Source organism: Myripristis murdjan, chromosome 3 (genome assembly GCF_902150065.1).
Source record: "Myripristis murdjan chromosome 3, fMyrMur1.1, whole genome shotgun sequence".
Classification (NCBI taxonomy): domain Eukaryota; kingdom Metazoa; phylum Chordata; class Actinopteri; order Holocentriformes; family Holocentridae; genus Myripristis; species Myripristis murdjan.
The window spans coordinates 4,097,339-4,125,012 of NC_043982.1; the positions used below are offsets into that span (position 1 = coordinate 4,097,339).

General features: G+C 41.5%; 1 protein-coding gene across 1 annotated transcript in view; it reads right to left on the reverse strand.

The window, feature by feature from the left end:
• Window positions 1-902: 902 nt before the first annotated feature.
• The window catches only part of LOC115376401 (USP6 N-terminal-like protein), a 32,672-nt gene continuing 5,900 nt past the window's right edge, over window positions 903-27,674 (reverse strand). The window contains exons 2-14 of the mRNA XM_030075963.1: window positions 24,959-25,032; window positions 18,916-19,001; window positions 18,761-18,800; window positions 17,105-17,185; window positions 14,059-14,166; window positions 12,783-12,892; window positions 11,195-11,243; window positions 8,214-8,334; window positions 7,713-7,807; window positions 7,415-7,480; window positions 5,975-6,074; window positions 3,900-4,052; window positions 903-2,291 (exon numbers count right to left, since the gene is read on the reverse strand). Of these exons, the coding sequence (XP_029931823.1) occupies window positions 1,564-2,291; window positions 3,900-4,052; window positions 5,975-6,074; window positions 7,415-7,480; window positions 7,713-7,807; window positions 8,214-8,334; window positions 11,195-11,243; window positions 12,783-12,892; window positions 14,059-14,166; window positions 17,105-17,185; window positions 18,761-18,800; window positions 18,916-19,001; window positions 24,959-25,024 (1,803 nt within the window). The 5' untranslated portion in view covers window positions 25,025-25,032 and the 3' untranslated portion in view covers window positions 903-1,563. The remainder of the gene's footprint in view (window positions 2,292-3,899; window positions 4,053-5,974; window positions 6,075-7,414; window positions 7,481-7,712; window positions 7,808-8,213; window positions 8,335-11,194; window positions 11,244-12,782; window positions 12,893-14,058; window positions 14,167-17,104; window positions 17,186-18,760; window positions 18,801-18,915; window positions 19,002-24,958; window positions 25,033-27,674) is intronic.

The window sequence follows — 27,674 nt, forward strand, 5'->3', positions numbered from 1 at the left end:
TCAAATAAGGCATCTTATAACACGAAATTAGTACAAAAAATAAAACTATGACTCTGCTAGCAAACATTTTACAAACGTTGACTGAGCAAACATATTGTTCTTTGACAAAACATTACAAAACTACAAAAAATGAGCTCTTTTCATTATAAAGCGTAAATGATGTCTTGCTGTCCTCGGTCAGCTTCTCCGTTTCCTTCGCGCTGATAAAGCTCCATCAGAATGGCAGTGGTCCGAGTCACCTGGGCTTTTCACCAAAACCGGAAACGCTGTGGATCTGATTTTGGTTGCTCCAGAGTCTTATAAGGTGTCTGATTGCAGCAGCAGATATGTCTGGGGCTTCTCCATCCTACGGCTCCTCTGAGAGCCTGGTCTCCCGAACTTTCGTGAAAGGAGCACGTGCATGGAAAGTAAAGAGTCACCTACAATTTTTGCAGCACGAAAGGATTATGTGAAGGAAGCATGAGAGAAACATCACATTTGATGCTGAAATAGTATGGTGGGGTGTGAGGGTGTAAAATGGTGTGTGTGGTAGTGGTGGGGCAGGGAGTTGGGAAGATGTTCTTTAATCACAACTAAAACCTAATCCTATGCTTTCAACCAAATTGTTTCAGTAGTCTAACTTTAAATGTCCATCCAAGTGATTTTGACTGTTTTCTACAATTTTGTCATATTTCACATTGCAGCAAACAATTTTGCAAATCAGCGGGAGTACTGTAGATTTCAAAATATGTAGTTGGTCTGTGCTCCTCTGGACTGTTAATGCAAAGTGCTATATTTGTGTCTCTACATTCACCTCTATAGTAAAACAGCTCCTAAAATAACACTTTTAGCACATTTAGTGAACAAAGTGGATTATGCTAATATAAAAAACAACAAGTCCCAGTACTCTTTTTTTGTCCCTGTGTAATTACAGTTATTTGTTAAAGTACTATCAGGCCATTTCTTCCTGGCGTAAGGTTACTATGCAGAAGTTTCATGCAGATGCTACCTGCCAGGTCTCCTTTTCAATTCAAATAGGAAAAAAAGAAGAAAAGAGCTGCTTACTTTCTTAAAAAAAAAAAAAAAAAAAAAAAAAGGGCACTGGGGCTTGTGTTTTTTTTTTATTGCAAAAACATTCATGTTCAGGTTAATTTCTGTGCTAAAGGTGTTATTTTGGGACCAGCGGTCTCATGCTAAATGAGCGGAGAGATACAATTACAGTATTCTGTATCAGAAGCCAAGGAGAGCATGGAGCAACTAATGAGGATATTTCACCACCATGTGGACTCTAATTCCTACACAACCAAACACTATAACAAACTTCAGTTTTGCTTTAGAGGCTATGTACTATGCAAAATTGAGGGTCAGTTGAGCCACTTAGACTCAGATGATAAAATATATGGGATAAGCATGTAATTTGATGGTTGAGTCTACATTATTCTCAGTGCTGGACTGTTTTTCTTTACTTACATGTGACAAATAGGTCAAAATGGCATGTCCAACTCATGCTTTTGACACATAATCCAGTTTGTGGTAGAGCAATGTGAACACCGTGTAATCTGCGTTTCAGAGTTTGTGATCATTTCAAGAAATTTTAGGAGACTGCGTTGCCTCTGATCCTTCTTTTGTATCCTTGCATACATCCCCATTAGTAGGCAGAGCACAGGCCTCCTCTAGCAGCTGAGCCAGATAACTGTCCTCAGCCATCTCTGCCTCCGACAGGCTCTCAGATTGGGTCAGGTCAGAGGGCTGCAGAGTGACCTGGGCCGTGGCGGATGAAAGAGTCTGCGGGACGCTGCACGAGGCTTGGTCGGAGCTGATGGCCGAGCAGGCAGCCATGGTGGGATCGTCTGCGGAGTGCTGTGAGAGTGTGTCTGTGAGCTGTGAAGCTGACTGAATTGGTGTGGTAACCACTGGGTCAGTTAAAACCTCATCCGTCTCGTGATCTGGAGAGTGTGGAGTGGAGTCATGATCCTTCATAACTGCTGCTTCACTCCCCGGGGGCTGGTAAGGGGGAGGCCCTGTCAGCGGGGAGCCATCAGGGGTGAGTGGGGCTTGACTGTGGATGATGATGGGGTCTGGAGAAGGCAGCGGGGCCTCCTCCTCATTCAGAGCGTCAAGATCCCTGGGGTCCTTTGAGGGGCTCTGGTCTGGGGATATGGTGTCTGGCTGGTGGGAGATAATGTGGAGACTCAAGGCTGCTGCAGGAAAACCGCTGGCTGAGGATGGCTTCCCTCTGGGCGGCTGGACTGGACTCAGCAGCACAGGCAGCTCTTGGCCCAAGGGCTTACGAGGCAACTCCTCAGGTTTCCCTAGACACATTTTTACAACAAATACATTGTTTGAGTCTTGTTTTGCTTTTCACTTTAAATTTATATTCTGTTTCATGTTTATAGTTTTCATATTCCATATACATTTATTTTTACACACACACACACACACACACACACACACACATATATATTTATATATCTCTATATCTCTATATAGATGTAACAGGGTCAATCGTGCAGCAGGCAAATATATAACATTATGTACAGTAGTTATTGTTTGTTATAATTATTACTGTTATAATTACCCAAAATCTGTGTACTGTTTTTTACATTTATTTTATTTTTATTCATTTAGTACCTGACAGGTTGGGCCTCCGAGTCAGTTCATAGGGAGCGGAACATAAATTTGTGTCTGTACCCCCAACGTTCTTATATTGTGTGGCACCGCCCCTATATATTGTGTTTTTCGCGCCCTTACCGCCCCTTTTGTTATTGATCTCCACGGGAGAGGTAAGCGGTCTTGTAGCTAGGAAGTTTCTGTGAGTTAGCATCGTTTGATTGTGTTTATATGTTTAACAGCTGGCTGTGAGGTGCTTGCTATGTGTTTTAACATGTTTATTAATCATTTAATTTTTAGGGGCGCAGTGTTTTGGGGGAGCTGACTGGAGGGAAATATTTTTTATATGCCTTTTGTCAGGTATGATATGTTCCATCCTTAATTTTGTGTCATTTTGCCTTTGCCCTTTTGTTACTGATCTCCATGGGAGAGGGGCGCAGTGTTTTGGGGGAGCTGACTGGAGGGAAATATTTTTTATATGCCATTTGTCAGGAGTGAAATAAATGGAGACTGCCTCCAAAGGTGTAATCGTCTCAGACCCTTCCTACAACGCAGAGTCGCATCCAACCGGTTACATAGATACATATATATCTACATAGAGATATAGAGATATAGAGATATCTATATAGACATATAGAGATATAGAGATATACAGATACATTTGAGTTGTCATTTATGCAATTACTGTCCACATCATGTCAGGGTCCATGCAAAATGATGGACAATGTGATGAATATGAAAAGATGGAAACCATTGTTAATTTACCAGAAGAAACTTAACTGATGCGTACAGGAATAGTAAACTAAAATGTGTATTTTTGTTTTTTTTTTAATGCTTTTATTGGCATCAGTGGGTGTAGAAAACATCATGCGACTATGAGAATCTGTTGCTTACTTTTAAGAACTCTCAAATCTTGATGGACAATGTAATTCCAAATAAGAAAATCCCTGTTTTTAACTGGGTTTACCATCCTTTTAAATGTGAGATAATCAGGTGGTATGAGAAACAGTACTGATTCATAATCCCATGTACATAATGTGTAAGTCATGTTATTTTTCAGAATGTTAGCTGGGGGGAAGTCCACCTCACTGGCAGGAGGCTAACATGTTAGCATGTGGAGCATCCAGCCAGTATCCAGCACTCAGTAACAATGAGAGGAAGATAGAAACACTACTGTCCTACAGAACAACTAGAGGGGAAGTTTTGTCAGAATGGGTGAACTATCCCTTTAATGTGTGGCTGAGTGCAATACATTACCACCCAATGCTGGTGATATAAGAAGATAGATATAAGAAGATGAGCCTCTGTACCTGGGGGTGGAAGGTCCAGCTTCATCTTGCGTAGTTCTGTCATGGAGGCCTGCAGCTGCTCGATGATGACATCATCGCTGTAGAAGAAGGTCTGAGCGATCCTCTCCTGCAGGAACTCTCTGAGCTCCTCCAGGGACATCTTCAGAAGACGCTCTGTACACACACACACACACACACACACACACACACACACACAATAACACAATAACAACACTTGATGTTATGTATCTGGTATGGTAAAACCATACACATAACCTTTAATGTTTTGTTTACTATGATAACATTCTTAGGTGTGGTTCACCACAAAATGAAAATGTAGTTTTTTATCATCTCTCCACAATGTCAGTCCAATCTCCACTGAAGCTGGAAGGGAAACCAGACACACACTGAGTTAGCATCCATTACAGCTGAATTCCCAGCTTGAAAATAACAAGGTCACCTTTTTACAGCTCCAAATTAAATCATTATGTCCATCATCAAATGTCTCCAACCAGCTTGTGCAGCATCAGTCAAGTGTTTTGTAACCAAATAATTGCACTGTAGGTCCAAAAGTCCAGTAATTACCTTGTTAAGTCCTGTATTTTTGGCCCACTGGGAGACGGGGCTAAGTGTCATCACTGTGTTGGTCAGTTGGTCAGCAGTTAGGTTCAGAGCAACATATCTCCAAATCATTTTGGTGGATCACCATGAAATTTGGTGACAGTATTTATGTTGCCTAAAGGATGAAGCCCCATTATTTTGGTGACCCCATGACCTTCCCTCTAAAGCCACCAGCCGGCCAACTTGTGAGTCCCATAGCTTCAGAACTCTCGTCACTAGAGACGTGGATACAAGTCTTATGGGGGGATTTCAGGAGGTACTGAGATGATTTAAAGTGGTGTGAAATCAATAGAACCTGGGGAAATCCCAGAGCCATACTCTGGAACTGCTATGAAGTGCTTTAACAGCACTGTAGTAAAATGGTAAGTGCTAGAGAAAAAAAAAATCACATCACTGTGGGGATGATTTTGGGGGTGCTGAGTTAATTTGACCAAGTCGATAGAACCTCGGGAAGTCTCCAAGACACAGTTCTGGTCTCACCACGGTGCCAAGAGTCATATTGGCTAGAGACGTGGAAACAAGCCCTGCCGGGGTGGGGGAGCACTCTGGGACTGTTCAGTCAATTTAAAGAGCTACAAAGCTGATAGAAACTCAAAGAGCCCGAGGGCTAAGGAAACCAAAGAGTTTCTGTAGCTTCCGTCCACAGGAGCTACAACACAGCCATGCAGCAGGCAGAGTGGAAATAACAGCAGTAATAGTGATCAAAGCACATGAACTAGTTGTAATAGTGTACTAACAAATGTAGTAGTAGTAGCGGTGGTAGTAGTAGCAGTTGTAACATGTGTAACAGTAATGATAGATATAATAATGCAGTAACAGTGGCCTAAGCAGGTGCATGAGTGATATTAGTGATAAAAACAGCAGTAATCATTGGTATACTTTTAATAGCAGCAGAAATGATGGTGAACGACTTTGAGGACTGTATCCCTCCACAGCAGACTGACTGTTCTCACTGCTCTGGCCTTGCACAGCCACACTGATACTTCGTTACTGCTGTTTACTACACACAACCCAGTCTGGGCACGGCTGGACTCAAACTGTTTGGAAAAGGTGGCAGACGCTGTTTACATAAAATACGTAGCAGGTGATTGGATCAACCATCTATCAATCATGAGCTGACAGTCCAAATGAATGTCCTATGACACGACACTGCAGCTAAACAAACTGTTTGCCCTGACCTGTTTCCCAGTTCAGGGTACTGTAGCTTCACATGTCATCATCACCTAAACCACGTCTGTAGTCCTTCAGGTGCACTGATTGGTTCAACAATTTTTTGATAGGAAACCAAATCTGGACCGTTTAAATGATGGACCTGTTAACGTCAATAGTGTTGGAGAAGCCTGAGATGGAATTACAGGGGATAACTCATTGTATGTTAGGTAATCCGACCAACTTCAGTTGAGATTGAGCTGACATGAAAGTGAAGAGGTAACAACGGAAATATTCCTTTGAGCGAGTCGCTCCCCTCTCCTTACTCTTGTGTATTTTCAGAATAGTGTAGGACATGGCAGTGAGAAGCCTCTCTCCTTCCAGGATGAAAATGTCCCACAGGCGAAGGGTCAGGGTGAACGGCGTCTGCAGAAAGACAAACACAAGTCACAATATGACTGCCTCCTCTGTCTCCATGCCCCATTAATGTGTGGCTGCAATTTATTTGGATTTGTTTATGCCCATGGGTTCAGATAGCTCCACTTCTCTTCCTCGTTGTATCTAGTTGGAGTCAGGAGGTTTGTTTGGTGCTTTCCCAGACCGCAGAAACCTACAGGCCCATCTCAGTGTTGAGACTCAGCAGGATGAAGAAGTGCTGACAGCGGCTTAGCCCGGCCAAACCACCACCACCACAGGATTGTGGGCATGCATGTAGGAGACTAATAGTAGTTTAGTCTAACAACTCTTAATGTTTTGTTCTAATACAGTCCCTTAGCTCAAATATCAATAGCCATTCCCTTTGCTGTAATGATGAAAAATCATCTTTCAAAGACAAGCCCACTTATTTTGAATGTTTGGCCCATTTATTTCAGTTCAGCCACATTTTACTAAAGATTTCTACTTAAGATTAAAGAGTACTAAAGATTTCACGACATAAAATCAAAATACCTTGATTTTCAAATTCCAATTTTTGATTGAGAACAGTCACCTTGTAATGTTCTTTCTGCAGCTAAAATCGTCATCGCCATTCATAAACAAAGGCACTGAAAATTAGCTGCACAAAAGCAAATGTTTCCCCGGGGCTATTTTCACTGGCGGAGTGAGCGTTTCACAGCACAACAGCGCTGCGGCATTTAGGAAAACTAACCTAGCATGACTTTATTACGGTGATGGAATACTGGCGTGAAGAAAGTTTGAAGTCTCTGAATAAATGGAGACCAATAAAAGGCACTGGGATGATCCTTTAAAGTGGCTATCTGCAAAATCCACACTTTATTATTTTGTCTCCATCTTTGGCGCTCAGTGCTCATGACTGTGGCGTGTCTGCACTGCACTTCATTAGATCAACTCGTTCAAACAGTGTGGACAGCACTGTTACGTCTTTCTCTTTGGATTTTCTGCTGATGAAGTTGAAGTTTCTGTAGGTGGCGCTCTTTCCTTTGCCTGCTGTGTCATGGTGGCTATTGCAGTTTCTCTGTTCCAAACAAGCCGTAAACATACAACACATCGCTCCCTGTGCAGCAGAGGAATTCTCCCAGGAAAAGTTACTAGATACTGAGCTTTTATGATCTGGATATGACTTGAGTCCAAATTGTGTTCAATCAAATAGAGAAATAGAATAGCAAAGCACACATTTATTTATGTGAAAATGCTGTGGAATATTACTTGAAATGAATTGATGTAAATATCAATCATATGTGGGGATGAGAGATCAGAACTGGATGCAAGGCTGGAGAGAGAACCCATCAATCAAACTTGTTTCTCACCCTGTCAATGAAGCATTGTAGGAACCATTTGGTGCTATAAATCCCTGCAGACATCTGCTCTCTATCCTGGGAAGGCAGAGAGCAAGAGAGATGGAGAGAGAGTGATAGCAGCAAAATCACGGAGAGAGGGAGATGAAGTGGCAGAGAGAGTCAGCACAGATCTACGGCACACTGTTAGCGACAACACATCAACGGCATCGCATATCTGCATTCTTGTTCCACAGTGTTGTTTCCCCGTCCTAATTTACTGTTATGAAACTATGAATGTGTTGCATAACCAGCAAAGTGGTGATCTCACCAGATGTTTCTTCAGCTTGGGGATGAGTTTGGAAATAATCTGATCATGATGTGCCTGGAATCGCTGAAGTTTGGGGAACCCAGGGACAAAAAACCCTGCAAAAATGAGAGAAGGGAGGTGTTTTTAATCCTACATAATACCACTCTGAATCATTCAAGTAGCGGAGCATCCAGTCAGTATCCAGCACTTCCACAATGGGAGGAAGATAGCACCACTAATGTGCTACAGAACACTACATAGGGGGTCAGTGAAAAAATATCACATTTTTCAAAAGGCGTGATCTACCCCTTTAAGTATCGCTGCTAAAGAAGAGGACTGTCAAAGACGTAGCATCCATGTGTATATGTTGCTTAAATGAAATAAAAAAATTTGCTTGAAAGCATACAGGAGAACGATGTGTTTGTGGAGCAGTACAGGAAAAGGATCATGTTGCCTTTGAGCGCATAATATCTGGTCAGTTCACTGTGTAGAGGCGTGTTTTTGCTGTAGTGGTCATCTCACCATGCATGCCATGTTTCTGATTGGTCAGCAGCTGTGACAGGGCCCAAAAGGCATCTTCCTCGTTCATGTACATGAGCAGCAGGGCCGCAATCTGACTCATTCCCTGGCAGTAGCTCACCTCCTGCAGGCGAGGGTCAAATGGAAGAGAGTCAGCTTTGTTTTTTCCACTGCAGGAGCACTGCTCTGTTACCCTGCTGGCTCGGAGTCTGCTTTGGCACCGGATGGCACACAATTGGTACCCTTTGGTTCTCCATTGCAATTGTGAGCATATGGGATCCTGTTCATCATGCACGTGTTACCATAGCGACAACAGAACCATGGCAACCGGTGTCAACATCAACAACAGACACTGCAGACCCACTGGAGCCTTTTTTTGTGGCGGATTATATTTTTCTATTCGAATAATATCGCATCAAGACACAGCAGCCACATAAACTGCAGCAACAAATATGGCATGCCGAAAACATGTTTTCTCTCTGGGGAAAATCCATGGGGTTTTCATGTAAACGTCCCTAGTTTGTGATTTAAGTCAATGTTTAAAGTCGAGATGAAATGAAAAAGGCCCTATAGCCTTTTTATATCACATCGTTGGTCACATTGTGTATTTAACAACATATGCTAAAAAATACAAAAAACAATTCTTTGTATTCTTATATCAAATTACAATATAATTTTTCAAATACAATATTTTTCCCTGTATAATTAAGAACGATGTGTGCTTGGCATAGGCAAGAACCAACCGATCTCAACCCATAATACACTATATTACCAAAAGTATTCGCTCACCCATTCAAATGATCAGAATCAGGTGTCCTAATCACTTGGCCTGGCCACAGGTGTATAAAATCAAGCACTCAGGCATGCAGACTGTGAAACAAGACATTTGTGAAAGAATGGGCCGCTCTCAGGAGCTCAGTGAATTCCAGCGTGGAACTGTCATAGGATGCCACCTGTGCAACAAATCCAGTCGTGAAATTTCCTCGCTCCTAAATATTCCACAGTCAACTGTCAGCTCTATTATAACAAAATGGAAGCGTTTGGGAACAACAGCAACTCAGCCACGAAGTGGTAGGCCACGTAAAGTGACGGAGAGGGGTCAGCGGATGCTGAAGCGCATAGTGCAAAGAGGTCGCCGACTTTCTGCACAGTCAATTGCTACAGAGCTACAAACTTCATGTGACCTTCAGATTAGCCCAAGTACAGTACGCAGAGAGCTTCATGGAATGGGTTTCCATGGCCGAGCAGCTGCAGCCAAGCCACACATCACCAAGTGCAATGCAAAGCGTCGGATGCAATGGTGTAAAGCACGCCGCCACTGGCCTCTAGAGCAGTGGAGACGCGTTCTCTGGAGTGATGAATCACGCTTTTCCATCTGGCAATCTGATGGACGAGTCTGGGTTTGGAGGTTGCCAGGAGAACGGTACATTTCAGACTGCATTGTGCCGACTGTGAAATTTGGTGGAGGAGGAATTATGGTGTGGGGTTGTTTTTCAGGAGCTGGGCTTGGCCCCTTAGTTCCAGTGAAAGGAACTTTGAATGCTTCAGGATACCAAAACATTTTGGACAATTCCATGCTCCCAACCTTGTGGGAACAGTTTGGAGCGGGCCCCTTCCTCTTCCAACATGACTGTGCACCAGTGCACAAAGCAAGGTCCATAAAGACATGGATGACAGAGTCTGGTGTGGATGAACTTGACTGGCCTGCACAGAGTCCTGACCTGAACCCGATAGAACACCTTTGGGATGAATTAGAGCGGAGACTGAGAGCCAGGCCTTCTCGACCAACATCAGTGTGTGACCTCACCAATGCGCTTTTGGAAGAATGGTCAAAAATTCCTATAAACACTCTCCTCAACCTTGTGGACAGTCTTCCCAGAAGAGTTGAAGCTGTAATAGCTGCAAAAGGTGGACCGACATCATATTGAACTCTATGGGTTAGGAATGGGATGGCACTTCAGTTCATAGTATGAGTAAAGGCAGGTGAGCGAATACTTTTGGTAATATAGTGTATCATGACATCAACCTGAAAATCAATCTTCTACTTCTCCTAAGATCTTCTTTTCAAATCAAATTCCATTTTTATCTAAACATTTCTCCTTTAAATCAGACTGGATCCACTGAACTCTATTGCCACTTCCAATTAGCATGTTGCTAACAAAAAGCTAACACTGCAGCACACATTAAATACATAGCGGACTGTTCTGTAGGCTTTGCCCGATAAATGTATGACTAGAATAATTCTAGCTTGCTGCTGAGCCATAAAAACAGCTGGCTAAATGTCCAAATGTCTGATCGTTTCTTTGTTCAGTGATGACAAGAAAAGTATAAAGAGGAGGACAATCACTACAACTACAACTCATCATGTGGCTAACCAGTTAGCCTTTAGCAGTGGGTCAGTCATGTTCAGTTTATGAGAAATGTGTTTTTTTTTTTTTTCATGTATAAATAATAAAATAAAATGTCCAAATGTCCAAAGCCCCACTTATTCCTCTCATAGACAATCCATGTTTTGATCAGGAAGTCTCAAAAAAGCTAAAAACGTCAAAAGTTGTCAAAAGATGACGTGACTCCTGAGGCTCGTACTGGCCAGATGTTTGGAGGAGTACCAAGTGCAGGATAGTAGGTTAGCTGTCGAAAACGAACAAAAAGGTGAGTCAGATGAAGGTGAATGTAACCGTGTTGCTCACTTTAACATGAGCCACTGTGGTTCCGTTTCATGAGAAATAATGCTGGAGAAAAAAACTGCACTTTCCACTATGGCCTGTTAGTTCCATCAGCTGGAGATTGTGCTTGTTGGCTCTGTGGGCTGTTCATGTGTCATTAGTGCGATGACGCCATCCTCCCAGCAGCCTCTGAGAGCCAGCTGGTGTCACATACCCAAAGCTCCTGCATCAGCGCACGTTTACTGTCCTGAACCATGAGCAAACGAGAGCAGGGGAAAACACAGCTCATCTTCACCCGGCTCAGAAAATCCAACTCACCGTGTTGTAGACCGAGTATGCAGACAGGACATGGAACAGAGACTGCTGCCTGTAAGGAGGAGAGGAGAGGAATCAGTGCTAGATCTTATATGTCTGGTGCAAAGCCTCCTCTTAACCATGTTGCAGAGGACACATCTGCACAGCACCAGCCCTGCTTTCTTTTGCTATAAATGGTTGCATTTTTGCAGGGCTTGCTCAAGTCCTGGTCAAAATTGAAGCGTTCTGTGTGGGAAGTTTTCTGCCCCAGACTTTCCACTGCCGCTCCCGAACAGGCCTGTGGTCTATTAAGCTGTCAGTGACATCACTCTGTTACTGGATCAGGTTCCAAACAAACCAGCCTCTCGCTCTTTCTCTCCCTTTCTCTTTATGGTTCACACTGAGGTTGAAAATCAAGTCCTTCCACAACAGCTGTGGCACCAACTGTATTTTAAAAGGACCAAACCAGTGATTGTGCATGTTTAGTGTAACATCGACAAAATGTTTGAGCAAATCTTTTCCCAAAGCAAACAGTCATATTTTAGACATCTTTTTTTCCTCCCTTTTCTCCAGTTATTGGTTTCCAGTCATTGCACTGCAATATGAAAATGAACTTTGAGAGACTTCACACCAGTATTCCCTCACTGTAATGAAGTTGTCCACATTAGTTTTCCTAAAAGCAGCAGCACTGTTGGGTTTTGATGCCTTGAAACTGGCCCTGCGTTCCAAATCGCATACTTATACTTTTTACTTTTAGTATGTACTGCAGCTGCCCTTACAAAGTATGTAGTTTAGTATGTATTGGGACATACTAATTCTTTTTTTCCCTACTAAATAGTATGGTAGTATGGGTATTGGAACGCAGGGTGGGTGGAGTGAAAGAGCATCTCTACCAGAAAATAGTCCCCAGGGAAACATTTGCTTTCCCCAGCTGATTATCGGTTCTGTGGCTTATGAATAGTGTTTGCCACAGAAGAATAACATTCTGAGATGGGTGTTCAACCAAAAATTCAAATTTAAAAATCAAAGGATTTTGATTATACGTTGTGAAATCTTAAGTAGACCCGCATGACTTGCAAAATGGTTTGCTGCAATGTAAAATGTGGGGAAATGGTAATAAATCACTGGTATGGTCCTTTAACTGGCACTCAAAAATCTAATGATCAGTTGTCGAACCTGGCACAAATAATGAAATATGCAAAATTACAAATCATACATGACTGTTTTCCCCTTACTTTAACCATAAACTAGGCTGTGCCATAGTTTTAGCGTTGGATGGTGTGAGGGCATTTGTCTCTTTGATGCCTTGATCATGCCTTTGATGAGTAGTTTGATTGATTTCAATAAGCAGAACTTCACAATCTAAAAGCACAATGATTAAGTAGTGGTTGACAAAGTTTGGTTTTAATTTAACACCACAAGCACATTAAACACTAACTGCAGGCTTCATCTTTAATCAGATACAGCACTCCTGACACTGCTGGTTAGAGCATCAATAAAGTGTTTCAAAAGAGCTAACCCTCATAAAAAATAAAAAAAAAACGTTTCACAGCAGATGGCAAGTCCAACTGAAAACGGAGGCCGAGCTTTGTTTGAGCAACATGAAACGTACTTGACTCCGAAGCGGTCCATGAACATGATGTGGTTTCGAAAGGTCCTGTTGATGTCCAGGTCTATCTGTTTGATCTCAGACGAGTACAGTCGGGCTTGCTCTTTCATTTTCTGACAAGAAAACAAGGAAGCAGTTCAACAAAAACAGGGCTGGTGGTGACATGCCTGTAACAGCATTACATATTCTAAATACTAAAAGCATTTAAATGTATTGGATTCCATTTACAGATACTTTGGAAAAAGTAGAATGATTTCTGAGAATACTTTCAAAAAAGAAGTCATAAAGTCATATGGCCATTTAGATAGTGTCAACTGTTGTATATGTTTATAATGAAAAATATGCAAACTAATATACAAACTAACTTTCTGACTACTGACTTACAGTTTTGGAGAGGTTACTAGTGCCTGTAATGGAATAATTTTTAAAGTAACCTACCCAACCCTGAAGAAATCGGACTTGTTTCTATGGTAGCGGCTGAATGTTAGTAAGATCCAGTGTAATTCTTGACAAATAATTGAAGTGAATTACAAACCACATCACTTATTTTCAAATACGTTCAATGTTTTCATCTCCAAAATAGCATTATATCTCCTTTTGCTTTGTATATTTCTGCTTATTTATGTCACAATGTAATATTTATACAGTACAGTTATTATTGGCACAGACGGTGTTGCATAGTTGTGTTATGATTGCAGGACAGACCATGTGAGCTTTAGGGGTCAGTCGACCATCTGGTAGGACGGTGACCAGAAACACTTACAAATCCAGGGGAGGTGACAGAAGCTCACGTCCACATGCATGGCCCTACAGTGTATTATGCAACACAGCCTCTTAAACTGTTTAATGAGCATTGACTCTGACATGCAGACTATGTATTATAAAAAAAAAAAAAAAAAACATTCCTCCACTCCACTGTTATTCTAACACTAGCAGGAACTGGAAATGCCATTTTCATAAGTTGATCAGTTAAGCTCAGTTAACAGATATCTTTGGTAAGCTTAGGTCAGGTTCAGCTCTTGGTTCTGGTTAAATCAATGAAAACTTCCTTCAGTTGTCGAGTTGAAGGTGAAGTTCTCTCCCAATCTGCTCCTCTGACCTCTTTCTTTCTATTAATTCAATGTCAGACTATCTGTTTCGAGTTGTGTCTCCTCCACCAAATCCACCCGTGCTGCGGAAATGGTGTCCTCTCACTTTTTTTTTTTTAACAAAACATATTATTTGCATTTTTAAGACTTTGTGCTCATCAAAGTTCGTCGACAGTCATCAAAGTGTGCACCTCGTATTTGCCCTCGTTCTCCTTCTTCGCCTTTTCCACGTCCAGCATCAGAGCCCAGGCCTGGCCTCTCAGCTGCAGCGGGATGCCCTTGTACACCCGCTTCATCATCTGACAGGAGAGAGGAGGGAGGGAAATGAGAAACACTGTGTAAACAAAACCACCGAGGTTAGTGGAGTGAAGCTGTAAAGCACAGTCACTAGTACGTGTAATCGCCTACTTTTCACCTCCTACAGTATTCACCGAAATTAACTGCTAAAATTATACTAAATCCCACAAAATGTGTGGGTGTGTTTGTGTGTGTATCAGATCTGGATCAGAATAGCTGTCAGAAATCATTCTTAGTGGATGGCATAGACCAGCTCAGTGAGTTTAAAGCTACATTACCACAACTCTGCACAACTCTCTGCCAGAAGCAGCTGCTCAATATCCAGAGATCCTGGACATTGAGCAGCTGGATCCTGGAGCCTGGGCTGACATGTGATGCTTTATTCCAAGGAATAATGGGTGTAACAGTGGTGCTCACTGCTGTTTGGGAGTCACTTTGGGATGTGTTTGGACTGAGTTTGAACCTTTAACATCATTATATTGACAAGCGGTTTTGGTTTTGGAAGATCAAACCAAGCCAAACAATAAGCTATCATGGACATTGTGAAAAGGATGATATGAATTTGATTGCTTCTTGGTTGACAAAAGTTATGGTTGTGACACCGCCAGTCTCAAATGTTGGAGCTTCCCACCAGCTTGTGAGCACATCAGCAGCCCTGCAGTCACTTTCAAAACATGCAATGACGAATTAATTGTGACAAAAATAAATCTGAGTAGTCGGATCACTGTGATGGATTACTTATTCCAACTTTGCTAGTTGGTTTTTGTGTCGTAACAAAATGAATAAAAACAAATGAATGCCTAGGAAAAAAATATTCAAATCTTAAAAAAAAAAAAAAAAATGTTATGGCTTGAAAATGGTGCATAGTAATGTAAAGTAGGTGTGCGGTGTAATAAATTAACTAAACCATGAAGTCCAATGCTTCTCAAATAACAAACTATATTACTGTGATTATTGTATGATTCAAATATAATACAGAACAGTATAGAAAATATACCATAAAACTCCCAAAGCCTCTCAACTTCATCTGTTTCTTGTTCTCTCTGTATCTGTTTCATTTTATTACACATATTATACTGGTGGTCGAGTCGGCAGATGGTCGGTGGTCGGTTCTCTCTCTCACTCCTTCCCTTTCAATCTTCTCGCTCTTTCCCTTTCTCTCTCTCACTCACTCTCACACACACCCATGCATACACACACTGAGTCAGTCGCCCAAAAAATGCAATGCATATCCTGCATTTTTTCACCTGCAATATGAGTGAATATGGCCATGACAGGATTTTTTTTTTTTTTTTTTTTTAAAAAGAGCAAACTAGACAGAAAATGAAGTGAGGGAGCAACAGAAAGCAATCATGGAAGAGAGAGAGAGAGAGAGAGACAGCAGCAGTGGTCGAGTGAGTGAATATAGTGAGGGAGCAGTGTATAGCAATCCTGACGGAGAAAGAAAGACAGAGAGAGAGAGAGAGAGAGAGAGAGAGAGAGAGAGAGGGAGAGAGGGAGGGAGAGAGAGCAGTGGTCGAGTGAACTAGACAGTGAATAAAGAGAAAGAGCAGACATGGCCAAAACAAACTTTTTTCAAAGGTTTTGAATCACCACAACCGCGAGAGGTTCTTCATTGTAAAGTCATAACTGTGTACAAAAAAAAAGTAAGGCTAACAGACCCAGTAGTTTTTAAGATTAGCTGCAGACAGACAGACAGACACAGAAAAAAACACACTATGTCCCCCTGGCTGCTGCCTGTAGGAGACAATAACAAATGACCTCCAACAAATTATGTCATTCAATAACAACTAGGGTACCGCAAAAAATTCTGTTACTCTCTAATTTTTCTCTCCATGTAATTCCAATTATTTGTAAAGGTACTACCGGGCTGTCTCTTCCTGGCAAAAGGATACTAGGTGGAAGTTTCCTGCAGACACTACCTACCGGATCTACTTTCCAATTCAAACAGGAAAACAAGTAAAGCACCATTTAAGTTCCTCAAAAACTGGGCAAGACCTTTTTGTTTCTTATATTGGCATCATCCGCTTTGTTTGTGTTCATTTCTGCACTGAGAGTGTAACTCTGGGACCAGTTTTACCAGTGTTAAGTGTTATTTTGGGAGCTGTTTTGCTATGGAAGTAAATGGAAAGATACAAATTATCTAAAGTATTCTAGTATAGCAGCCCAGAGGAGCACAGAGCAACTAATGAGGAGATTTCACCACCATGTGTACTCATATAACAACCAGGGAACTGTACTCAACACTATATTTAAAGTGGAATTTTGCTTTAAGCTGATAAGATTCTCTCTCTCTCTCTCTCTCTCTCTCTCTTTTCTTTTTATTTATTTATTTTTTTTTTTTACATAATATCTGACCTCCTGCAGCTTTAATGTATAAGATAGTATCAGGTAAATTGCTGATCACAGCAAATGACATATCTACTTCCACCTGGGAGGCTATGTTTTTGTTTGTCTGTCAGCAGAATTTCTCAAAAACCTATGAATGCATTTCCATGAAATTTGATGGACACTTTATCCTTAAGGAACTGTTGATGCGGTGGTGGGGATTTGGGATTCACGCCCCTGGGTGTAACAACAAGTTGGAGAATTGCTCAGTGTTAGCAGAGGTTTGAACTCTCCCAAGTGCCTTCTAGTGGGACTTACATTTTAGGCATTATGCTAACACAATCACACGATCATCCAACCCAACTACAGCTTCAGAGTCTTGCTACAGGATGTTTGACAGTTGATGGATACGACACTGGCAGTTGCAGGGATCAAATCTGTGACCTTCTGGCTACAGGACAGTCTCACTAACCACTTGGAGACCCCGGCGCCGACTTTCACATACTTTTCTGTAATTCTCTAACCTCTTTGGCTCTCGAGCTAAAATAAACAATAAAAAGCGTTTGCAATCACCATGTGACTCAGGTCTGGTATGTGTGGGCTCATGCTCACCCTGTCACTGTTCTTGTATTTATCCCATTTCTTCACCATCTTCAGCCATTTCTCCACCCGCTCTATCTCCAGCTGCTTCCGCTGTGAAGGAGACAGGAGTGCAGTTTGTGAACTGTGTTGGATAATGCAGTTGAGAACACTTCTGCAAAGCTGCATGTCTCTGTATGCAAAAATGTGCATTCCATTTGCATGCATGTCTACTGTGTAAAAGTGTTTTAGAAGGTTTTTTTTAAAAGGTTGGAAGTGATTTTAATCCAGTTAAACGGTGGTGCATGATAGAGAGGGAGGCACAGGGTCACTGGCCAGGCTAGGAAAGGATCAGTTCTCTGGTAATGGAGAACACACACACACACACACACACACACACACGCATCATGAGAGGTCAGTTATGAAAGTCACAGTATGAACTGGGCAGTTAGACAAGTATTATGAGAAATCCCCTCCCTGATTTATTGGCCTTGATCTTCAGCTATGAAAAATGCAGCCTCCCAACACTCAGTGGTGAACAAAAATGGTGAACCACATGCAGGGACAAATGTTATGCTCAACTTGATTTAAAACTTAATGAAAAAGCAAAGAAGATCCTAAATATTATGTTGCAATAAACAAAAGCCTGTTTAGCTTCAATAGCCTATTTAACTGAAATTAAAAGCTGAAACATGCCAACTTTCCCACATACAAGGCCCAGGTGACTATACAACCCAGGACATGTGAAAAGTATCTTTCCTTGCACATTTAAAACTTTGCTTTTAAAAATTAGTTTTGCTATTTTTATATTTAATTTTTATTTTTTTATGTATTTATTTTTTCCCCATGATTTTTTTTATTATTTTCCTTTTCTTACTATTTTCAGTTATTCCCAAAGTTTTTTTTCACTATTGCAGAGGCCTACTAGAATATGCAAAATAGGTCATCCATTTGTTAATGTGTACCTACTGCAACATCTGGTTGGCATTCTTCTGTAAATGGTTTTCTGTTTTGGGTGTATTTTAACTGACATTTGACCACCTGATTATACGTAACCTAACCATGTCCTTGCCTCATCCCCTCTCTCTCCCCTGCCTTTCCTGTCTCTCTCTACTGTCACTGTCAAATAAAACAGAAATGCCAAATGAATAAATAAATAAATAGAATCAGTTGCCTCTCTCTTCTACCTGGTAGTCATCATGATCTATAGCAGACATTTTTAGGAGATAAAAATTTTGGCCAGATCCATTTCAGCATAATGCAGTACGTCTCAATCTTTTTTGGATCGTGACCCCTTAAAGCAATGCCAACCCCCTGTCCCAGATTGCATATGCAGAATGGTGAACAGTCCACCTAAAGAATGACCGCCTGTTCAGGTTGTTCGATTTGCTTAATTATCATTGGAGGCCTCGCACTTTAAAACTACTTAGTATTTCACAAGAAAAGTGGGAAAAAAATAAAATTCAAAAAAATTATCATGTTAATTTTGCATACCACTTTTTCCCCCTCTGTCAACACCCCAGAAATGATCTGGCTACCCCACTGGGTGTCCTGACCCACAGATTAAGAACCACTGGCATAGAGAAATACACCAGAGATCGTCAGCATATATGATGACAATTGGATAGCAGAAACTTGACACTGCTGCCCAACCCCAGAGCTTTGTGATGATTCCAGTGTCTGTCTCACCTTCTCCTCATGTGCTGTTGGGGCTGGCAGCTCATTCTCACTGAGGAGGAAAAACAGAGAAATAAATTCAGATACAAAAGACGGGTTGCAAAACAGTGCCATTCACTGACAGCAAACAGCAGCTCACTGTGAACTGAAATGCAGCGCTGACTTACTGCATGAAGCCGAAGCGGTCCGTAACTCTGTAAATGCTGTAGTCAGCATCCTCCCAGGGGTCAATCTCCACCCCCTCCTGCCTGCCCTGGAGGTGCAAAGCCACACACCCACACACACATGTGGTTACACATAAGAGTACATGCATGTGAACCAAGGATATTACAGTTAACTCAAACTGAAACTAAAACTAAGACTCAAAGGAAGCATGATCAATCAACCTAAAAAACTGGAAAAACTAAATGGAAAAAAAGAGTTTCCCTCCTAAACCTCAGTAAAAATGAACAATTTTAGTCTGTTGCTAACTGTTTTTCTGAGTCATGGGTTGTCCCAAGTGACATACATGTAACAGCAAAACAGAAAGGAGCTAGCAATAGCAAGGGCTGATCCTTCAGTAGAATGGACCTGTGCAAACATCCCATAAATGCTGTGTTGAGGGGTTAATGTCACACTTGAAGCTTGAGAACATCAAATACATAACCTCAAGCACTAAGAAAAAACATTTTTAAAGATCTGGCAGCCTCTTATATCATATTATGCATGCAAACACACACACACACACACACACACACACACACACACACAAACACAAACACATGCACACAGCGGTGTAATGGACACTTTCTCCCACATTCAAATTGTTAGAGTCCAGTTCCTACATACTTCACCCACTGTCACAAACTGGCTATCCTGACCCCATGGCATTCAAAGGCTGTTAAGGGGTTAAATGCGTTCACAAGCCCTTTGAAACCCCAACAAATCCACTTGATTTCTTCCAGAGATATGGGAGAACAGGCGATGAGCAAAAAAACAAGAAATGATATGAAACTTAGCAAGAGATTTGTCAAAAGTTCCAAGAAAATGGCCAGAAATTTGCAAAAAAGAAACTGTAAAAAATTAAGTCAAATTAAATTAAATTAAATTAAATTAAAATTTACAAAACAGATATCAGACAAAAAATAAAAAAATAAATAAAATAAAATAAAATTACTAGAAAATTAGTTAAACAGTCCTGGAAAATTGCAGAAATTAGTAAAGAAAAAATATGTCACTCCAAAAAAATGGATAATTTGATGGTAATTTTCTTGTATAATAATATATGATAATGGTTTTCTCACTTTTTTGGTAATTTTATGGCAATTTTCTTGTCAATTAATTTTAAGTATAAGATGTTTTCGAAGGAAATCAAGTGAATTCTCTTAGGTTTCAAAGGGTTCATATATACATACAGGAATAGTGATTTATTTTTATGTAACAAACAAAAGTTACTCCTGAACATTCCATCCCCCTCACTTTTGAAGTGATGGCTGCGCCCCTGCACACACACACAAGCACACACACACACACACACACACACACACACACACTCTACAGTGGGAGTGCAGTGAACTGCAACAGTAGCAGCAGCCACCGTGGCATGTGAGCCTCCTGATTCACATATTTGATGGAGTCAAACTGCAAAACCAAGCATTACTGCATTACTGTCTATAATGAATGGTGGGATTATTTTCCAATGAAATGTTTATTCACAATCTGCATTAACTGGCATCAAATTTAGCAATAGTGCTTCTATAAGGGAAAATCCACTCAGAAATGTTGAGGCAACAATCTTTTCCCAGTGTTGACATAACAGACACGGGGCTAATCCTCCAGCAGCCTACCAGAGAGGCTTTTCACTCGGCTCTCGCTAACACTGCTGCAATGTGGTTGGCTGCCTGTCTGGAAGGCAGCCAATCAGCCTCCTAGTTTAAGCGAGGGAAAGCGGGTCAGGATGCACACATAGAGAATATATAGAGCTCCACGGCGGCTGAGGAGGCACTCAGGGAGCCCTTGAGGCGCTGCAGATGATGTCAACTTTATGAAAGTGAGAGGACTAAAAATACTTTCCTTACTGAGGTTGTTTGGAGTGGCACAGAGAGACAGAATTATGGAAAGAGATTAATGCCAGCAGAGGTTGCATTAGAATTTGTATAAACATCCAGTTCCAGTTGTCGTTCTCATGTTGAATTGTTGAATTCAAATAATGAATTATCTGAAAACATGAACTGAACTCACTGAAACCCAGTAGCCTTTGGATGGGTTCCTTTATTTTGAAAGGCTTCATTTCACCCTGGCAACAAAGTTCATTTTATTTCCTTTTATTTATTTATTTATTTATTTTTAATTTGTGGTCATTTTTAGTAACTTTCTCATAATTATTTGTTTGCTTATTTATTAATTTATTTATGCAATTGATTCATTTATCTTTCCACATTTTTGGAGTAGGTTTGTAGTCATTTTATGGTAATTTTGTAGTAATATATAAATGTTATACATTACAAAATTATTGTAATTATATTCTAATTATATTTTCTTTCTTTTTTTTTTTGCTAATTTTCTGGTCATTTTCTTGCAACTTTTCACTCATTTCTTGCATTTTTTTTTTTTTTTCAAATTTGCTCATTGTCACATTTCTCATGTTTTTGAAAGAAATCAAGTTAATTTAACGTGGGCACCCTGCCGCTGATGCCCTGCTAGCTTGTTGCATAATGGAGCAATCAAGTTGGCCTGAGGATGGCGCTAGAGGAAAGGTCATGAGGTCAAAAAAAGCTGACAGGGTTCAATTTCCTGGCAGCATGAATGTGCTTTCGAAATTTCATGCAAATCTACATAAAGCACAATTAGAACTTGATTTAGATTGAGTTCAACCTTGGACTATAATTTCAGATTTGTGTCTCTCAGTTCATTATTTGGTTGTCTCGGTTCAGTTTGAGCTCTCTGGGAAATGCAAATGTGCAAAGATCCAATCCAACAGGCACTAGTAGTTTTGTTGTCATCATGTTTCTGTACTTAATCGTCAAAAGTTTTGCCACCAAAGACAGAAACCACGTCAAATAACATCTGTCTGGAACTGGCCACAGCAGTTCATGATTGCCACCAGTTGTCCCAGTATACTCTCCAGTATTAATGGACTGGATTTTCTCATTTGTTTGTCCTCGGTCCCTGGATGTATGTATCAGACCGCTCAATCTGAGCAGAGAAAAATGAGAAAAATTACAGTGGAAAGTAGTAGTAATGTAGTAACTGCAAGCAAAAATTAGCATTTGCACAGCTGTAACAGCAACAACGTCAAATGTTTGATATTTTTACTTGATAGCAACTAAAATGATTAATCAATTACGAATATTATCGAAGATACATTTTCTGTCCATCGAACAACTGACTGACAAATAATTTCAGCACTATGGCCTCACAATTATTCAAAATATTCTTGTCTTGAAACTAATGGCTTATTACAAGCATGACATTCAAACTGATGATAGTCAAATACAGTCTAATCTCCCTCCACAGACGGTAGGAGGGTGAGAGAGCAGAGGAGGCTGTACCAGGGGGAGACACATGAGATCAGGTGAGGTGAGCAGATGTCTCTCTGAAACAAAAAGCAAATAAACCTCTGTGTATGTGCAGAAGGCTTTTTCTCAGTGTCCCATGAGAGCAGAGAGTCCTGGTGGGTGGCTGATCTCTCTCCAGTCTGTGCTCCTCTCCACACTCCATACTGTATGTGTGGCTGGAAACCATCATACAGACAGAGAAATCTTGCTGACCGGCAATTCGGCAAGTCCCCAGAGGACAGCGTCAAATCAATCACGGCAGTGTGCCACAGCTGGTGCAATGGCTAGACTGGGACCCCCCACACCCCCTCCGACTCCTCCCCTCCTTCTCTTCTCCGCTCCAAGCCTGTGAGCTAAATTTAACCCCTGGCTGTCACTGTCTCCATCCCCCATCCCCCCTCCCAGTCTGTTTTTCTGCATCAGCACATTCAGCAGACTGAGTCTCTGGTTGAGGGTCGGGCTGGAAGGCAGCAGGATGGGATGGTATAGTCGAATAAGAATGATTACAGTTTCACAATTTCTGACAGCGTTTACTTTGTGTTTTATTTTGAAATTTCATTTCAAATTTGTATTGGGCACAACGGCCTGGTATACCTATCTGTCACATACAATATCTCAGATGCCACTGATTTTGTAGCTCGATATTCAGACTGAATGGCCATTGTGTTTCCACTCCATTATTTAGTCAAGTGTGTCTATCTGCAGCCTGCAGCTGGTACAAAACATACCTCCACAGTGCAACACACACACCCACATCAGTACAAGAAATACCCATGCCACATCAAGTAATGCCAGCCCATTCTCAAATACCACCACTTTGTCATGTTCTTGCACATCTGAGACTGACACCAAAGACACCCTTTAGAGGCCAAAGGAACCCTTTAGCATCAGTTTGAGATGTGGGGGGTGGTGACGTGGTATAAAAAGTGAGAAAGTTGTGGTTGGGGTGGATGATAGGGGGCACTTGTTTACTTGTTAGATGGTTTCTCACATTTTCAGAAGTGCACTAAGCCCATCAATTGTTCGCTCATCGGGACGGGTCCTTGTCTTTAGGCCTTTTCAGCTAACAACCAACTGGCTCTGCTCCACTTCGCAAACCTCATTATGAACCGTTCTAAGCATTTCAAACAAAGATAGGTACCCAAAAAGTTGGTTTCTAGCTGCAACCAAAAAATAGTAAGTTGTGAAGTGGGAACCATGACGACAACGAGAGTGGGTGTGTATTTTTCTACAGGGAACGATGGAGAAATCGAAGCGTGTACAGTGGTCTGCCAAAAATACAAAACTATTGCTTTTTTTATGCCTCCAGCCATGGCTGTCACCCGCGCTGAGGCATAAAAAGGGCATGCTGGTGGCTCAAGTGGTACAGCATGTACTGCATACCACTTCCTTGGTACTTGTTGCCGTGGCCCGGGTTAGATTCTGGCCCGGACCCTTTGCTGCATGTCATCCCCTTTCTGTGCACCGTCTGTCTCTACTGTATCTGTCTAGAACAGAAATGGCCAAAATAATAAAATCACACTCATCCATGTAAGTGGAAACTATGAGTACAGCTCAAAACAAGGTAAAATCCATGTTACTGTTGCTGTTGCCTCGTTTTAGTAAAGCTTTTCTTTACACAAATATTCAGCTTTAGTTTAGTTTTTATTCAGGTTTTCAATGACCATGCGTGTATGGAGTGTGTTGGTACAGACAGCTGTGTGTTGTCTATACTGGCATAAACTTTATGTGCACAGTAGTAGTATATAGATAATGTATTGACAGTTTATCATAGTGTGCTCATGACTCACAGAAAGGCAATCTGTCAGGAAATCAGGGTCATTTTTCATTTATTTCAGTTTGGTTTTATATTTTCACTTCTGCCGAGTTCACTACAGTGTTTTTCATGTTTAGTGTTTGGCTGCCCTGACTGCATGTTTGGTAGTCATACTGTCTGATCACATCAAACCACAGGCACAAAAATGTTATTAGCGGATCACACCTACACAGAGAATAATCCTCTACACATGCAGCTATGCAATGCACACCAACATACACACACATCTGAATTCACGCTTTGGCTTTCCTTTTTGTCCCTCTTAGTGTGTGTGCTGGGTTTTTTAACCACAAGCACAACCAAGTGCGAACTCTTCCTCCTACATGGGCAGATGAATAATACACAACACAGCAGATCATGTAGCTACACTTTCAACACGAGTTGTTGCTCGATGCATCAATGAGCTGCAATCACCACCATAATTAGAAATATGTGTTTTCAGCCCACATTAAACAGTGTCAAATATGTGTGCTGCATTGGGCTGCGCAAAATGAACATCACTATCATGACTGATAACAAAATCTGTTGACACAGGCAAGCTTGCATGTTTTTGATGTTCATTACATCGAATTGCATGTTAAAGTAAAATATTCTGACTAATTTTGCAATAATAGTCCCTAATTTGTTTCCAATATCAGTTTTGACAGATTGTAATTAGTGTTTGCTTGTAAAATTAATTTAGACAACAGAAGAACAGATTACCACAACTTCATATCATATCATCATGATAACTGATAAAACTGAATTACTGCTCAGCTGTAATCAGAAGACAGGAGGTTGTAGCTGTAGAGAGTTATTGGAATAATAATAAAAAGTAAAAGATAAGAACTCTAGCATGTGTGTAGGAAACGCACTCACCGTAGCATACTTCAAGATAATGTCAGCACGTTCCTCTGCTATTAGCGTCTCAATGTCTTTCTTCATGTCAATATCTGTAGAGAGAGGAAGGCATGAAGAGTATGAACTGGAGAACAACAGCGGCATAAGACAATTCAAAGCAAAAATAACAAAAAACAAAACAACATCAACAAAAAAAAAAAAAAAAAACACTGGTGGTTGTGGGCGACTGTTGGCGTCCAAACCGTTGAACTGAGCTGGCACGCTTTACGCCGAGCCGCACAGTTACTATTACATAATGACTTTAGCAATCATCACGTACAGCAAATAAAGGTGATCAGATTCCCACATTGGTTCACTGTGTTGTCCGTATTCCCAGGCAGCAGAGATACAGGATGTTGGCTTTGCTTCAGCCAGTTGATTCATTCTGTCACCATTGTCTGTCATCACCACCCCCAGCACTTCCTGTGTGTGTGTGTGTGTGTGTGTGTGTGTGTTCGCCACTCTTTTTCACCAGAATAAATCCTCTGATGCCACTCAGTCCGTGCGGTGTCATCTGTGTGTGCAGTGGCACAGGGTTTGCTCGGATCAACTCCCTAATGGATGCCAGCAAACAAAATTTAAAGGTGTATTCGGTACAATTCTCAGTGTCCCGCACCAGAGGTTTCCAAGTCAAACCCAGCTGCCACATTTTAAATGCACCTATATCAATCACTTGGGTGAATCTGTCTTATATTCAATATGGGACTCAATAAAGCATATTACTGTTTGTGTCTTTTAAAATTGTCCATTAAAATATTTTGCTTTAAACTGCAATGTATGTTAGCCATAAACTGGCGGCTTATGACTGATAAAGTCAAAGACACTGGATCGTCAAAGATTTAGCGGGTCCTGATGGATTGGGCCACCTACTGGTTATTGGCCTACAATGCATGATTTAAAATTTCTGCCCTCTGTTTCTAAGAAAGGAATGAAGTACTGCCACTTTTCAAAGACCCATACATCTCTATGCTGTAGGCCTATAGTGAAAATCACTGTCCTCTACCACAGCAAATTACAAGCAGTGTTAATTTGCATTTGCACTGTAGCTAGCGTACTCCTTTACATTGCGAAAATGTGAGTGCTATATTGCTACAGCCCACCATAAGGCAGTGTTGCCAAGTACACTACATGGACAAAAGTATAGGACCACCTCCATGTTACACCTACAAGAGCTTTTCTGACCTCCCATTCTAAATCCATAGACATTAATATGGAGTTGGTCCACCTTTGCAGCTAGAACAGCTTCCACTCTTCTGGAAAGGTTTTCTACAAGATTTTGGAGTGTGTGTGTGGGAATTTTGGCCCGTTCATCCAGAAGAGCATTTGTGAGGTCAGACACTGATGTTGGACCAGAGGGTCTGGCCTAAAGGTGTTGGATGGGGTTGAGGTCGGGGCTCTGTGCGGGCCAGTCAAGTTCTTCCACACCAAACTCAGCCGGCCACGCCTTTATGGAGCTGCTCTGTGCACTGGGACTCAGTCATGCTGGGACAGGAAAGGGCCTTCCCCAACTGTTCCCACAAAGCTGGAAGCAAAGAAGAGTCCAAAATGTCTCGGTGAGCTGAAGCATTAAGATTTCCCTTCACTGGAACTAAGGGGCCAAGGCCGAGCCCAGAAAAACCAGCCCATAGCATCATCCCTCCTCCACCAAACTTTACAGTCGGCACAGTGCAGTCAGGCAGGGAACGTTCTCCTGGCATTCACCAAACCCAGACTCGTCCATCAGACCGCCACATAGAGAAGTGTGATTGGTTGCTCCACAGAACATGTTTCCACCGCTCCAGAGTCCAGTGGCGGCGTGCTTTACACCACTCCGGCTGACACTTGACGCCAGATGTTGTGCTGGGTGATGTAAGGTTTGCATGCGGCTGCTCGGCCATGGAAACCCATGCCATGAAGCTCCTGGCACACAGTTTCTGTGCTGATGTTGATGCCAGAGGAGGTTTAGAGCTCTGCAGGTACTGAGTCAGCAGAGCGTCGGCCACTTTTACGCACTATGAGCCTCAGTGCACTCAAGGCAGACTGCATGGCTAGCTGCTAGATTTTATACACCTGTGGCAATGGGACTGAATGAAACACCTGAATGAATAAGAGGTGTGGCCCAATATGGCATGGCTCATGCTGTGACTGGACCTCTGTGGATGATAAACAAGTGATGCACAACCCCATTAGGTGTACCTTTGAGCCACCAAATACATGGCAGTCAACACTGTTCACCAAATTTATTCCCCATGAATGGAAAAAGCTGGGAGAGTCGAAAGGTTTGAAAGGCAGATTTGAAAAGCCGCTAAATCTTGGCAAAGAAGCTGAGTTGGCAATAGTGGCCAGAGACCTGTCAGTGTTGTAATTCCATGGCAGCTGATGACAGCATGGCAAAACAACCCCATCAGCACCCAAACCAAAGCCAACAAGGCAGATTACGACAATATGAAAAACATGAGATCCTCAAACCCAGTTTTGTTTCATGTATTTACCAGTTTCTGTGAAAATACTATCAGGTTGTTTCTTCCTGGCGCAAGAATACTATACTTTAGTTTCCAGAGGATGCTACCTGACGGATCTACTTACCAAATCTGTTTAGCTGTTCAGTTTTCCCAAGAAATGGGTACTGGGATTTTTTTTTATATTGGCATATTTCACTTTGTTCTAAAAGTGTTTTTTTTTGTTTGTTTGTTTGTTTGTTTTTTTGGTACAGAAG